The sequence below is a fragment of the Mesoplodon densirostris genome, chromosome 14 (genome assembly GCF_025265405.1).
Source record: "Mesoplodon densirostris isolate mMesDen1 chromosome 14, mMesDen1 primary haplotype, whole genome shotgun sequence".
Classification (NCBI taxonomy): Eukaryota; Metazoa; Chordata; class Mammalia; order Artiodactyla; family Ziphiidae; genus Mesoplodon; species Mesoplodon densirostris.
In genome coordinates this window covers 69,196,347-69,211,652 of record NC_082674.1, presented here as the reverse complement: position 1 = coordinate 69,211,652, position 15,306 = coordinate 69,196,347, and the positions used below count along the sequence as shown (strand labels likewise).

Here is a 15,306-nt window from a genome sequence, read left to right as displayed (position 1 = left end):
GCTCTAGTGACATCTGGAATGAGCACCGTGGCACCCTTTTTAATTTTCACTCACAAAGTGAAACCAGTGTGCAGTGAGGTGAGGAAACAGCTTGGAATGAAGAAGTATTTTTGCTTCATAAATTGCTCTTCAAATCACGATCGGATGAAGGTCGCACAGGTAGTTCCCTGGGCTTTCTCAAGTCTATTGAATGACTAGATGCATTTGGGCCAGAGGCTGAGTTGCCTGAACACAAATACTTTAAAGGTGATTTGAAAATATCTATACTCAGAACTCAGTGACGTGCTCGGACTCTTCCTGGAATGACCCACGGACTGTGCGTATTTCACCTGTTGCCCAGGTAGATGCTGCCGCTCTCTGGAAACCCTCCTCACTTCAGAAGTGCAGCACCCAAAGGCACACACAGTAAGAGAAGCCCACAGCATGGGTTTTCAGATGCTTGTGCCTTTCGGTCCTTGGAATTGGTTGTTCTTGCTAGTGGCCCTCAAGTGTGGTGGAGCATCTTCTGATTTGAATGAATCCACAAATTCCTCTGCCCAGCATGAGCTTAATGTTCGGTTTGCTGCTGCCAGCTCTGAGCCAGCTGAGACGGTATCTGTTTTCGCACTGGATTATGACTATGTGCAAATTCCTTACGAGGTCACCCTCTGGATCCTCCTAGCATCCCTTGCAAAAATAGGTAAGGCCCCAAACATCTACCTGGTTTGAAGAGTTGTTTTCCACATGAGATAAAATGCCTTGTAGATGGTGAATTAAGTGGATTTTAACTCTTGCTGCTATTACATAAAAAATTCTATTCCTGAGTCAAGGGAAAGTCATAACTGATTTTTGTCAAGCCATTTAATACTTCAGGTTGTGTTTTGAAATTTAAGAGCCTACTTTTGGGCTCTCGGTTGTTTGGATTTCCTCTCCTTTCAGGGTGGCAGCCATGTGACACTATTTGGCATATAAAAATCTCGAGTTCTATGCTTTAAGAAATACAGAGTAAAGTATGTTGAGCTTGGAATGATGCCCACTGGAAATTTCAGGAACCATATAATGATTCTTCTGTAAAATGTGCTTCTTTCATTCTTGGCCATGGAACCAGGGGCTTCATCAACGACGCACATTGTTTATTCTTTAAAAGTGGCATGTGCTCCTTGCAAATGGACAGAAAGCAAGAAACAAGGCAACCAGAAGCAACTCATATCACTCAGTGATGGGATACGGTGGAATAGAGATGGTATCTGTCAGTAAAATCTTTGTTTACACCTGAGCCGAATGGAACCAGTGGAGCACCCCTGGTTTCCTCTGTGACATAAAGTGGATTCAAGTTAATAGATGAAATTCTAACTAGGGTTCTTTGTGCCCAGAGCAAAGTGATGGTTTCCACTCTGTGACCATTTAATCTCCAAGTTCACCCCCTTGTCTCCTTAGAAACAGCTTATTCCAGAGTGGGAAACTAATACAAATATCTTAATTGTCAAGCATAATGTCTTCTTTGCTTTAGTTATGAACTTTGTTATTTGAGTAGATAAGATTGCCTCATTGAAATAGACCCTATGAATCATGTTAGTGCTTGTTTATATGATTCCTCTGGAACAGCTATGAAATATGGGGTGAGCCATGAAATCGGGCAGTTAACTCCTTGGCATCAGGATGCTGGGCTCTGTCTTTTCATCTAACTCCCTGCCCATGGATGTTGGGGGGGGGGTGCTGGCATATTCATTAGGTGCCCGTCATAACTGCTGTTCATTTTGAGCTCATAAGATGTGAAGATAGAATGAAATTCTTAGTTTGAAGAACTCTTGTGCAGTTTATCAAATGACTAAATGACACAGAGGGTTGCACATTATTTCTGAGAAAGGCTCAAGTAAAAATGGGTTTCCAAAGGGATGATATTCTCAGTTCAGAGCTAGGGGCCTAACACCTTTCATGCAACCACGTGGATACTGAGAACGTTCAAGTTGGTCTTATGTGATCTTGAGTTTTCCTTTGTCAAAATGCCAGAGATTCTGACCCCACCCACTCCCTTCCTTTTCACAGTAATGGGTGAAGTTGGTCTGGAATCAGGAAACTAGCTGATTCCACTGACTAGCTGTCTTTCTTCATCTCAGTTTGTTCATCTGTGAAATTATTTCTGAGATCTCTTTTTGGTACAAATAAGAATTTTCTAATGGAAAGAGGCTTCTATTCTATATCAGTGAACATCTCAAGGTGCAAAGTATATGTTTTATATTAGCATAAGACACAGATTGTCCTTTAGAGGTGTTGTGTGTGCCCAGACTACAAGTTCAGAGTCCTGTAAGGATGCTATTGTTCATAGAATTGCTGTTTAAATGTTCTTGATTTTCATGAGGATGCCACTCAACATACTTTAGAAAAAGAAAATAACTGAAGTAGGTTATCAGTTGAATCTTGCTTATTCAAGCACAATTTCATATTTACTGGACTTTAAGAATTCAGATTATTTTTATATTGTACATGAAAAGAAGGTCAAATTTACTGAATATATACTGTGATCCAAGTACTGGTCTTGTAGCTTTATATATGGTAGCTTGTTTACCTGGGACAAAAAAATAATAATAATGACATAAAACTTTAACACTTAAGGAAACCATATCGCTTTTTAGATTCTATATTATAAATCTTGAATCAAAATATAATTAATAATCGCTAGTATTCTTTTATTCCATCATTCTATAAAGATACATTTATTGAGCACCCAGGCAAGGTGTAGGAATGATTGTGGTCCCCAGCCTAAAGGGGGAAGATGGGTGAATCTAGTACTGCCTAATAGGTGCTCTGATAGGGCCATCTTTGACTTTCAGGCTGGACTTTGTTATTCGTGGCCTTTTAAGTTTCAGGCCAGGGAACTAAAACCTCAAAGTGACTGACTCTATTGTCCATTACGGAAGGGGAGAAGAATTTTGAAATGTGAAACTCACGTAGCATTTCCCTTAAAGGGCCCTGCTTACAGGTTAAACCCTCTTCCTGCTATCACTGTGTAGATGCAACTCGGCTTCAGGAAGGTGACATTGGATCCATTTCAGGAAACTAGATCCCTGGAAGCAGGACCAGACTGGGGAGACACAGGGCCTGAGAAAATCACACTATGGGCTCTTCCGCCTACTTTACATATCTAAAAAGCTAAGTGTGGTTAAATAAGCACTAACTGAAGAAGGAGGAGGAGAGAGGAGAAGAAGGAAGCTGTTATTAGGAAATGGACAGAGCAGGGCTTTAGAAGGAGGCCTTAAGCTGGTCTTGAAGCCAGTGGGCTGTGTGGTTTGGAATAATGTCTCTTGACACTCCATTGTATTAACCTGCCTGCTGATGGTGGATGGAGAAGTTCAAAGCTGTGGTCAGGGAAACCCACGAGTTCTTTGGATGGCTGAACCTAAAACTTCCTAAGGAGACATTCCATGGCCCCAAGGCCTATGGGAGGGAGCCTACCTTCTTAGCCTTGAACTTCAGGCCCTCCATTGCTTGGCTCAAAATCAGTACACTTCCAATAGCCAGGACATGGAAACAACCTAAATGTCCATCAACAGAGGAATGGATAAAGAAGATGTGGTACATATATGCAATGGAATATTACGCAGCCATAAAAAGGAATGAAATCGGGTCATTTGTAGAGACATGGATGGACCTAGAGTCTGTCATACAGAGTGAAGTAAGTCAGAAAGAGAAAAACAAATATCATATATTAATGCATATATGTGGAATCTGAAAAAAATGGTATAGACGAGCTTATTTACAAAACAGAAATAGAGACACAGACATAGAGAAAAAACCTACGGATACCAAAGGGGAAAGGGGGGTGGGAGGAATTGGGAGACTGGGATTGACATATATACACTATTGTTATTATGTATAAAATAGATAACTAATGAGAACCTACTGTATAGCACAGGGAGCTCTACTCAGTGCTCTGTGGTGACCTACATGGGAAGGAAATCCAAAAAAGAGGGGATATATGTATACATATAGCTGATTCACTTTGATGTACAGCAGAAACTAACACAACATTGTAAAGCAACTATACTCCAATAAAATTTTTTTAAAAAAATCAGTACTCTTCCCAATTAAAATTTGCTCTGGCCAGATGAATCTCCTCAGTGAATGTCAAAAATATCTGGCTGGGCCATCCCTGTCTCTCCCCTCTTTCTCCTGGAGTTCTCCCCTCCTAAAATGCCTTCCCTCTGTTGTCCAACTATGTATGTCCCACTCATTCTCCAAAACCTGTTCAACTTCTCCTTCCCATGCAAGATCTTCTCTGATGAACAGCTGACCTGTTCATTCATTCATTTATACACTTAAGAAAGATTCTTTTAGCAATTAGTCATGCTGTTATGGACAAGACATCTTGCTAAGCACTTTGGGGAGATATAAAGATGTGTGCCATCCTGCCTGAGTTTGAGGAGTTTAGAGATTAGTAGGGGAGAAAAGTCATGGACCAAAAATGGTAGAAAAGGATCGTTGTTGAACAGGTACAGATAAAATGTTACAATAATTCAAAGGAAGACATATTATTTCCTTGGGAAGAGATTGGGAAAAGCTTAACCTCAAGGATTGAGCAGGACCAAAATAGGGTGGAGAGAAGCACAATGCAGGCAACAATAATAATATGTAAAGACAAGAAAGGAGGCCTCCAGGATGAAAAGGCGTGAGCTTGGCTATAATGTAGGTTGTATGAAGACAGTGCAGGGTGTGTGGGATACGGACTTGGGGAGAGCCCCAGGTGGCCTGCTGTGCCTGGATCTCTTGTCATATTTGTTGATATATTCAATATACCCTTCTCTGTATACTTATACATTATATTGGCTTTATCTTCTTATTTGTTAAGAATGTTTCTAAAATTTCATCAGTAGTTGGAATTGTAGAAAACATGTTTGGTCCTCCACCTCACAGGACTTACAGTGGGTTGTTCTTGTCACAGGGATGCTTAACAAATACTCTCAGTTTAAATTCCATGAGACGCTTTGTGTGGCTTCAGAGTCTTAGGTGGGGAATTGAACAATCAGATAACATGGTGTAGAATAGTCATGTGGCAGCAGGATGTGGAATAGACCGGGAGGGGGAGGGAGAGGGAGGAGATCAGGAAGACACCGCAGTAAGTAGGATGAGAAGTGGGGCGGTCCTCAGTGAAGGTAGTGGCTGCAGGAGTGTACAGGAGGAGACGGACTTCCGGGGCAGCCAGTGGGAGACGTAACTGATGAAATAGGTTGCCAATTGCATGAAGGGGCAAAGGTGACGGGGACCCCATAAGAATGCGACTTGATTTCCTCTCAAATGGCTGACTGGGTGGCAATGTCATTGGTTAAGTAAAGGAAACAAAATAAAGACTTTTCATTTTTATTCATTTGTTTGTGGTGGAGAAGGAAGTGAGATGAGGTAAATTTGGAAGGAACTGGGGTTTAGGTCACTGTGACAGACTCTTGCAGGAGCTTCAAAGGTGGGTTTTGCATGAGAGCAGAAGAGTCCCACCACTCAGATCCCTCAGGATGGGGAAAACAGGAGGGCATGGCTGGCTGAGAAGATGCTGGAACCTGCACTGAGCATGGGAAGCACTTCCTCACATCAAGCCGCAGCCACACTTGCAGCTCCTGCTACAGGTGGGTGCTGAGGCTGGGCCCGGAGATGCTGCCATCTGCGTGGCTTTGAAAGGCCTCTTGCACACTCCTCCCCTGGTGTCCTGGGGGCCAGAGCCGGGTTACTTGCCAACGTCTAAACGTGGTTCTCTGCTCTCCGCAGGCTTCCATGTCTACCACCGGCTGCCGGGCCTCATGCCTGAGAGCTGCCTGCTCATCCTCGTCGGGGCCCTGGTGGGCGCCATCATCTTCGGAACCGACCACAAATCGCCTCCGGTCATGGATTCGAGCATCTACTTCCTGTACCTCCTCCCGCCCATCGTCCTGGAGGGCGGCTACTTCATGCCCACCCGGCCCTTCTTCGAGAACATCGGATCCATCCTGTGGTGGGCAGGGCTGGGGGCCCTGATCAATGCCTTCGGCATTGGCCTCTCACTCTACCTCATCTGCCAGGTCGAGGCCTTTGGCCTGAGTGATGTCAACCTGCTTCAGAACCTGCTGTTCGGGAGCCTGATCTCGGCCGTGGACCCCGTGGCCGTGCTGGCCGTGTTCGAAGAGGCGCGGGTGAATGAGCAGCTGTATATGATGATCTTCGGGGAGGCCCTCCTCAACGACGGCATCAGCGTGGTGAGATGCGGCCCCCCACCCTCCCCAGGGAGATGAGGGGCCTGGGGGATGGAGAAGGCCAGGCAGGCCTGGGCCTCAGCAGGACAGAGGTGGGCCAGGGCAGTGTGGCCCCAGGTCTGGCCACTGCCCTTGGGATCTGCACGGTGCCCGCGCTCGCTCACTACGCTGCTTGCCATCCACTGGCTTCTTTAAAGGAGAAGCAGGAGAGAAGAAGTATGATTCTTTAGTGAATTCGGTGTTTCACTGAGCAAGCAGAAACCGTGGCTAAAGGCTCTTCTGGGTTTAAGGCTCTTCTGGGTTTTCTCATTAGGACAAGCAGTACTTGTGCTTTTATTTTCTCTCAGTCACGGGACCTCACCCTCCTTCCCTTTAGATGCTTTTTTTTAAGCTCTGTTTTAGATGATGAAGTTAAATAAAAGGTAGGGGTAGGGAGAGAGATGACAGAGGATTTGCACAAATGCATTGGCGTGTATATCAGTCTCAATTGCGTGACTCCCCCGGAGAACGTGACGGAGCAGCTTTGCTTAGGAGTCCTTCCAGAGAGAGGCCGAGAAGGGTTTACAGGCCACATCAGCGCAGAGCATTAAGGCCCAGGGATGACTTTGGCTAGAGGTGCTGAAATATTCCAGACTGGCTGCTGCATTGCCCAGTTTCCTTACGTTACTGCAAACCTTCACCAGGAGTTAGTCTATGTGATTTTATATAAATTTTTATGTACTTTTCTTATTCTTACATTTATATCACACCACATAAGTAATACTAGAATGCATTTTCAGTGTAAAAGACTTAAATAGTACAAAATCATACAGCATAAAACACAAAAGCCTCCGCCTGACCCTCTTCCCTCCCCCTTGGATGCAGTTTGCGTTTCCCTCCCCATTTTTATCGTGGACACATGCATATACGTACGCAGATATAGATGTATTGATACATCATTCTACATAAAGTGGGTGGCATTAAATCATAGGTACTGCTTAGACGTACCAAATCTTGGACTTCTTTCTAGCTCTTTTCCACTGTTGCAGAGTATTTCATAGATTATGTTTATAAAGATTTATTTAACCAATTCTTGATGGGTGAATATTCAGGTGGTTGTCAATTTTTCACTTTAAAAAACAGTGTTGCGATAAGTATTCTTGTTTCTGCATGCATCTCTTTTCGCACTTGTGGGTCTTTTTTTTTTTTTTTTTTTTTTTTGCTATACGTGGGCCTCTCACTGATGTGGCCTCTCCCGCTGTGGAGCACAGGCTCCGGATGCGCAGGCTCAGCGGCCATGGCTCATGGGCCCTGTGAGTCTTTTTATAGGATATATTCTTGGAAGTGAAATTTTGGGGTTAAAAAGTAGGTATACTTAAAAATTTGAGAGATGCTGCTATAATCGCCTCCTCTTCATTCAAATGATGAAGGAGGGATTCCCACCAGAAGGTTATGGAGTGACACCAACGCTAAACAGATGAGACTAATGACAAGTGTGTGCGTCCCCTATACTCACAGCCCAGAGTAGGGGGCCACCGCACACCATGCCGGGCCACATGGGTGCTACCCTGGGGAACAGAGTGAGCTCTCAGGGACTGTGGGAGGAACTAGTAGAAGGATGGGGTACCTCCTGGTTCCTAGGGGATGATGTGATTGACTTATTATTTTTTTATTTAACAAACTTTCATTTGGTACCTATCGTGTTCTGGGCACAGTGCTAACTGCTTGGGTGGCAATGATAATGAATGAGACGAGGTCCCCTGCTCTCATTTTTTGTAAATGTTTATTTTATATTGGAGCATAGTTGATTAACAATGTTGTATTAGTTTCAGAGGTACAGCAAAGTGATTCAGTTATGTATATATATGTATCTATTATTTTTCAAAGTCTTTTTTTTAATCCCTTTTTAATTAATTTATTTATTTATTTTTGGCTGCATTGGGTCTTTGTTGCTGCACGCAGGCTTTCTCTAGTTGCAGTGAGCCAGGGTTACTCTTCGTTGCGGTGCGTGGGCTTCTCACTGCGGTGGCTTCTCTTGTTGCGGAGCACGGGCTCTAGGCACGTGGGCCTCAGTAGTTGTGGCACGCGGGCTCAGTAGTTGTAGCCTGTGGGCTCTAGAGCGCAGGCTCAGTAGTTGTGGCACACGTGCTTACTTGCTCAGTGGCATGTGGAATCTTCCCAGACCAGGGCTCAAACCCATGTCCCCTGCATTGGCAGGCGGATTCTTAACCACTGCACCACCAGGGAAGCCCATCAAAATCTTCTGAGTAATTCCACAGGCTGTCAGGGAAGTGATCCCCAGTACACATGGATATACAAGTCCTGTGCCTGGTCCCTTGATAAGGAGGGTTATTGGGCTGCAGGACCTTACCATGGGGTCAGATTGCAGGGGGAGCTTGCAGTAGAGCCATTCAGGACCCTTCTCATTTTACCAAATATATTAAACCTTAATTTTAGTTTTTATGTATACAGCTGCCAAGATTTTCCAGAAATCTTTATGGGCTTGCATTTCCATACGCAGTGTATTAAGTGCATATTTCCTTGTATCACTGTCAACAAGGGGCATTGCTTTCTTAATGTTTTCCCATCTAATGAGCAAAAAAGGATGACACGTTTGCTATAATCTGCATGATGATATTAAGCATCTTTTCAAAGATGGTGGATCATTAGCGTTTCTTACGCTATGAATTGGAAGTTCATGTCCTTTCATGGTTGCCAGACTTAAAAAAAAATACACGTTACCAGTTAAATTTGAATTTCCTATAAACAATGAGAAATTTTTTATCAGTATGTCCCAATTATTGTATGCAAATATCACTTCTTGTCAATGTTTCTTTGAGACCAGTTGCTGTTTTTTTTCTTTTTTAATTGATTTGTAGAAACTCATTAAATTATCTAGACTTTAAGCTTTAGATAAACTTTAAATTATATAAACTTGAATGTTACATAAAAAGCAAATATTTTCTCCCATTCTGTCACTTAAATTTTTTTAAGTCATGTATCTTCTATCTGTAAAAGTTTAAAATATGTAGGTAGTCAAACCTACTAACATATTCTTCTATTGCCCTGGGTTTCACATCTTGCTTTCCGGGACTGTGCCTAACCAAAGAACATGCACACACGTTTTGTTTTGTTTTTTAATTTTTTTCCCTTTTACAATTAATTATTTAATTCACCTGGCACACAATTTTTTAGTGATGTTATTCATAATTTTCTTTATTTTTTCTTTTTTAAATTTTAATTTATTTATTTTATTGAAGTACAGTTGACTTACGTTGTGTTAATTTCTGCTGTACAGCAAAGTGACCTAATAATACACATATATACATTGTTTTTAAAATTCTTTTCCATTATGGTTTATCCCAGGATATTGAATATCATTCCCTGTGCTATATATCAATAGTAGGACCTTGCTGTTCATCGTGGCACACACTATTTTATCATGAGGACTTTATGCCAAAATGGATAGTACTGGGGGAAAAAGCATTTGAAAATAATCCAAGATATCCGGGGTGGATTCACCAAGTGGAGGAGACCCACACTTGAAGTCAGAAGCCAGGTTATTTATTCATAATGAGAATCTCTAACTATTGAGCGAGATACTAGACTCATCAGACCTGCCTGTTCTTCCCTGATGGGCGAGCATCTCAGAAAGCCAAGGTGTCTGCCGGTTGCCAGGGGAGCCTGGACTCCAGCCTGCCATCTCATTTACATATCTCATTTCTCAGTGTGTGGCCCTCAAGCCACGTGCCTCAGAATCCCCCAGGTGGGCTTGGTGAGCACTCAGATGGCCAAACCTCAACCCAGGACCACTGACCCCCACTCTCTGGCAACAGAGCATGGGAATCTGTATTTTTAACCAGCACCTCAGAAGATGGCTGATGTTTGGGAACTACTTGTTCACGGCCTTTAGGTGGAAAGAGCTGATATATCTTGATCTAAAACGATGCTATGTCTGGGAAAGGTCTGGGCTAGATGTGCCTCCACCCATTCTCCCTTCAGGTGCTTTCTTACTTTGGGTTTTGTTACAGTGGAATAAGTCCCCTTGGCTGGGAACCAGTTCCACCTCCTAAGGCACCCCTCTGAGCCACGATGCCTCCGTTTCACAGTTTATCCAGAGAGCATCTCATTTTACTCATATCCAAGTTCTTTGGGGTCCCTTGCTGACTGTAACCCCACGAAAGCAATGCCCTTGAGGGTGCTCATCTGGGTCAACATCAAGGCCACCTCCTGGCAGCCCATTCTGAGATAATTATCCAACTTTCCCTTCCTAAATCGTTAGAGAAATTTAGCAATGACAATATCACCTCACTTAATTTTCACAGACCAAGCTCTTTCTTGATACAACCTACAAACGTTGCTGCTGAGACATAGTCTTTGTTAACGACCCACGAAAACATGTGGCTCTGTTCCCTCTGTGGTGCTGCTTCTGAACTTGAGACGCACTTCAGCCTGAGTTTTCCCTAGACTTTACATCTAGAGCCAATCACGGCCTGGGGTTTCTTTGCTAACTGCATTTGTTTGACTTTCCCAAAGTTTAATTGTTTCCACTTGGACTTTTTTTTTGAAATGATTGTTTCCAAATAAAATTGTAATTTTCAGCTGACCAGAGTATCTGCTTGAGGGCACTGCTGTGACCTCCACGTGGTGAAGCTGCTGCGGTGCTGGCTCCAGGGTGGGGATGGAGGTGTCCACACGTCACTCGGGGTCACCCTGGGGTCACCCACAGCACAGTGATATTAAGTGTGTTCTGGGGCACTTGTGCGTCCCTGCGTGAAACTGGAGAAGCTCGGGGACGGATTTAGAAAGCAGTTTGAGAGCAACTGGTATTTAATGCAGTGCAGTTGTCTTTTGAGCCAAGGGCCTTGGACTCACCCTTTCATTGAGGAGGGAGCCTTCCCGAGGGCAGCCATCACAGGCGGTCTCTTTCAGCAGAAAGTCTGAGTCATCCAGAGAGAGACCTGTGATTAGTGGGTTACATGTGACAACTTTGCAGATCCTTATCGCACGAAAAGAGCTGCCTCTCACGAAAGAGGAGGTGCTCCAGAGGAGATGCAACCATCGAAAGAACAATGAACCTGACCCTCCAGGTCTCTTGTCCACTTATTTCTCCCTCTCGCTGAATATTTTAGGTTATGACTCCAATCATGAGAACTTCCTTAATGGTGGGCAAAGGGAGAAGAGACAAAACCCCAGTAGCTTTCAAATAATAACTAGTATCCCTAGTTGAAATCTCATGGCCAGCATCATAGCAGTAAGACGGATGCAGCCACTATACCCAGGCCCTGTATGGGGTCACTTGTACATTTATTATTTTATTAAATCCTTAGATTTTACTGTGAGCTGAATTAATAGTCACATTTCACAGATGAAGAAAATAAGGCAAAAGGAGTACAATAAATTGCACAAGGGTATCCTGCCTGGCCATGACAGAGCGGACATGGGTGCCCAGGTCTGTCTCTTCCCAATCTCTTTTCTTTTATTCTTACCTTTTGAATTTTCAACTCATGGAGCTGAGAGGAACAGGAGAGAACCAACAAGTTACCTGTGAGGAGACTGGGCTCATGTCCAGTTGGTAGGAAATCCAGTGCTCTTTCTCCAAAACAGAACTGGCTTGTTTGGCCAAGTCCAGTATGTGGCTCCGGGAAAGATTCTGGTCATCTCTATGCCTATTTCTGTAAAATTGGGCTGATGGTATTACTTAGCTCATAGGGTCACTGGAAAATTCCCATTAAGCTATTAGTATAGTGAGCATTCATCATACAGTGAGAACTCCAGGCATGCTGGCTATTATTTATTTTTATTATTATTATTTTTTGCGGTACACGGGCCTCTCACTGCTGTGGCCTCTCCCGTTGCGGAGCACAGGCTCCGGATGCTCAGGCTCAGCGGCCATGGCTCACGAGCCCAGCCGCTCCGCAGCATGTGGGATCTTCCCGGACCAGGGGCATGAACCCGTGTCCCCTACATCGGCAGGCGGACTCTCAACCACTGCGCCACCAGGGAAGCCCAAGCATTTGGTTTTAAACATGGCACTGCGTCATGTATCGTAGGCAGATTGTTCTTATATTTGTATTCCTCCCTGGTTTTCCTGCATCAATTTGCTGAATAAGCAGCAAGGTGATGCCACCACGGTTTCTATCATCTTGCCCCATGTCCCCTCCTCCACCTCACCTGGGAGGTGCCGGCATGCCCCCCTGAGGTTGGAACCCAGGCAGCCTGGCTCCAGAGCATCTCTGCTCCCAACTCCTACTTCCTGCTGGTTCTCCACCCACCTCCCTCTCTCCCCACCACTTTCTTTTCCTCCTTCCTCTGGTGGTGTCTTCATTTCACGTCTTGCTGCCACTGTAGTCCACTCTCTAGGCATAAGGTGGGCGAGAGAGTGGTAGAGGCAGAGCTGCAATAAAGTTTCTGAGCAGGACCCTTGGACTAGTCACACTGGCAGGTATTATCTACTCTTTCTTCTTAGAGCTTTATAGCAACCTACTGTGGTGGGATTGCTGTCCCCATTTTGTGAAGGAGCCCGCTTGATCGAAAACAGTGCTTCAGAGCAGAGGACCCCCCTGACCCCAGGTGTCTGTCAACTGAAAAAAATTGCACAACGTGAAAGTCTTGAGTTAAGTGGTTTGGGGCAAAATGTAGACCATAGCCTGGGAGATAGCCTATCAGAGAGCTTGGACGAACTGCTCCAAAGAGGTCAGAGGGGAGGTCTTAAATATGTGCTATTGGTGAAGGGGGTTCCTGGAGTCAAAGCACACACTTTGGCAGAAGTGTGTCACTTCGCTAGTCACGAAGAGCAGATGTCACCGTTAATGATTTTAGTGCTTTTCTAGATATGAGAAGATGCAAGAAATTGGGCTCATAAAATCTTCTCCTGAAACTATCTACCTGGGGCACAGAGAGCCTCATTCCTGATCTCTGCCCTGAACTCCTTTCAGGGGGTGTTTGAGGTCAGTGACTTCAGAGGCCGTTGGTTTCCTCCTTGTAGAACCCACTGGTGAGCAACAATTTTCAGTTGGCGTGTCTGTGCCCACTTGTCTGTACTGGCCGTTCTTGGTCCTTTGAGCCTCTCAGGTGAATTACCAGATCTCCAGGTGCTTAAGTTTCTTCATTGTTATTTTTATTATAAACCCACAGACTGTCAGAGAAGTCATTTATTGAATATAATTTATTCTATGCGGCCCAATATCCAAAAGATAGAGTGAAAAGTTGTCCTCCACTGCTTTTCCCAGCCCACAATCAGTAACAACAGTTTCTTAGCATTGACCTTCTACCTTTCATTCAATTTGCCCCTCTATTTATTATGCATTCTTATTGCTGGCATTAGAGCCTGAATTTCCTGATCACTTATTCTAGAATTCCTTTGACCTCTTCTCATCTCCTCTTTGCATCCCTTTATCAGCCCAGCTTTGCTGACTAGTTCCTTGTCGACCCTCATGATTTTTCTCCTAAGGCCTCCCGCCATCATCGTAGGACCCAGCAGGTAGCTCTGAGCATCACAGATGCTGATGCTGCCTACAGAGAGGATAATTGAATGATGGAAGGAGTGATGCGGACTAGGAAAGGCTGTGCCCAGGCTGTGCCGTGACCACAGCCCTCCTCCTCTAATTCCCAAGAGTGATGCTCCGTTTGAATTGGGATTTGTCAGGGAAGCTACGAGCAAACCAGGGGGCTCTCCCTCTGACCAGCTCCCATCATGGAACTTTGGAATTGCTCCCTGAGACTAAAGCCTAGAGGTGGGATGCAACCACGGGTAGGCACACGCAGGGAGAGAAGTGTCCTTCCTTGCCGCACCTTCGTGGAGCCCTGTCCGTGGACGCTGTCCTGGGTGCTGTCCTGGGCACTGTGCGTGTGAAGATGAGCTGAGAGCCTCTGCCCATCACTCAGTGGTGGGGGACAGTCGTGGACCCGCCGGTGTGAGGATGCCATGGCGAGTTCAAACCAAGCTAGATGGCAGGGAACAGCTTGCCAGAGGAAGCTGCGTCTAATCCGGGAAAGATTTTTAAAAACATTCATTTGAGGGTGAATTTTCCTCCAGGATTCTCCCTGGTTTATATTTTCCTACCTCAAAGAAGTCCTAGCTCCAGGAACATCCCATTCAAGAGGCAGTAAATTGTGCCCAAGAACATGGACAGTGAGGCCAAATGCCTTGGTTCTAGTCCTGGCTCCTGTACTAGTAAACTGTGTGACTTCAGATGAGTGACTTAACCTCTCTGGGCCCTCAGTTTCCTTTCTGTAAACTGGAGATCAGGTTGTTGGAGGGTTAAAGTGAGTTGATACAGGTAAGCATTTAAAACAGTGCCTGGCACAGGGTTCAGTACAAAGTGTTTCTAATATTATGATTTATATATTTGGTCTTTGTCCCCATTCAGGGCACAGAGCTCATTAAAACCTTGAAATTTCTTAAGTGAAGAGAGCTGCCTTTTGTTATGCTAATGAGGTGAATTTTGGAAAGCCCCTAAGTAACCTAAGGAAGGGGGCTGGTTGCCAGTGGAATGGATTTTGTGATTAGGGGGTTGGAGCTTTCAGTCTCCCTCCCTAAACCACCTGAAATCCCCACCTCCAGGAAAGGAGCTGGAGATTGAATTCAGTGACCCATGGCCAGTGATTTAATCAACCAAGTGCAAGTAATGAGGCCTCTATAAAAACTCTAGAGGATTGGGTTTGGAGAATTTCCAGGTTGGTGGAGATTCGGGGAGGGTGGAGCTCCTGGAGAGGGCATGGAAGCTCTTCACCCCTGCCCCAGAACTTGTCCTTGACCCATAACTTGTCCTAAGCATCTCTCCCACCTGGCAGTTCCTTTTTTTTTCTTAATTAAAAAAAAAAGTTTTATTGGAGTACAGTTGATTTACAATGTTGTGTTAGTTTCAGGTGTACAGCAAAGTGAATCAGTTATACACGTACAGATAGGTCATTACAGAGTATTGAGTAGAGTTCTCTGTGCTATACAGGAGGTCCTTATTCGTTGTCTATCTTATATACAGGAGTGTGTATGTCAGTCCCAATCTCCCAATATATCCTTCCGCTCCTTAACTCCTGGTAACCATAAATTTGTTTTCTACATCTCTGTAACTCTACTTCTGTTTTGTAGATAAGTTCATTGGTACCCTTTTTTCTAGATTCCACATATAAG

The 15,306-nt window shown here is 44.5% G+C and overlaps 1 protein-coding gene across 1 annotated transcript in view; it reads left to right on the top strand.

The window, feature by feature from the left end:
• Positions 1 to 423: 423 nt before the first annotated feature.
• SLC9A4 (solute carrier family 9 member A4) overlaps positions 424 to 15,306 on the top strand; it is a 51,621-nt gene continuing 36,738 nt past the window's right edge. The window contains exons 1-2 of the mRNA XM_060117711.1: positions 424 to 679; positions 5,734 to 6,197. Of these exons, the coding sequence (XP_059973694.1) occupies positions 424 to 679; positions 5,734 to 6,197 (720 nt within the window). The remainder of the gene's footprint in view (positions 680 to 5,733; positions 6,198 to 15,306) is intronic.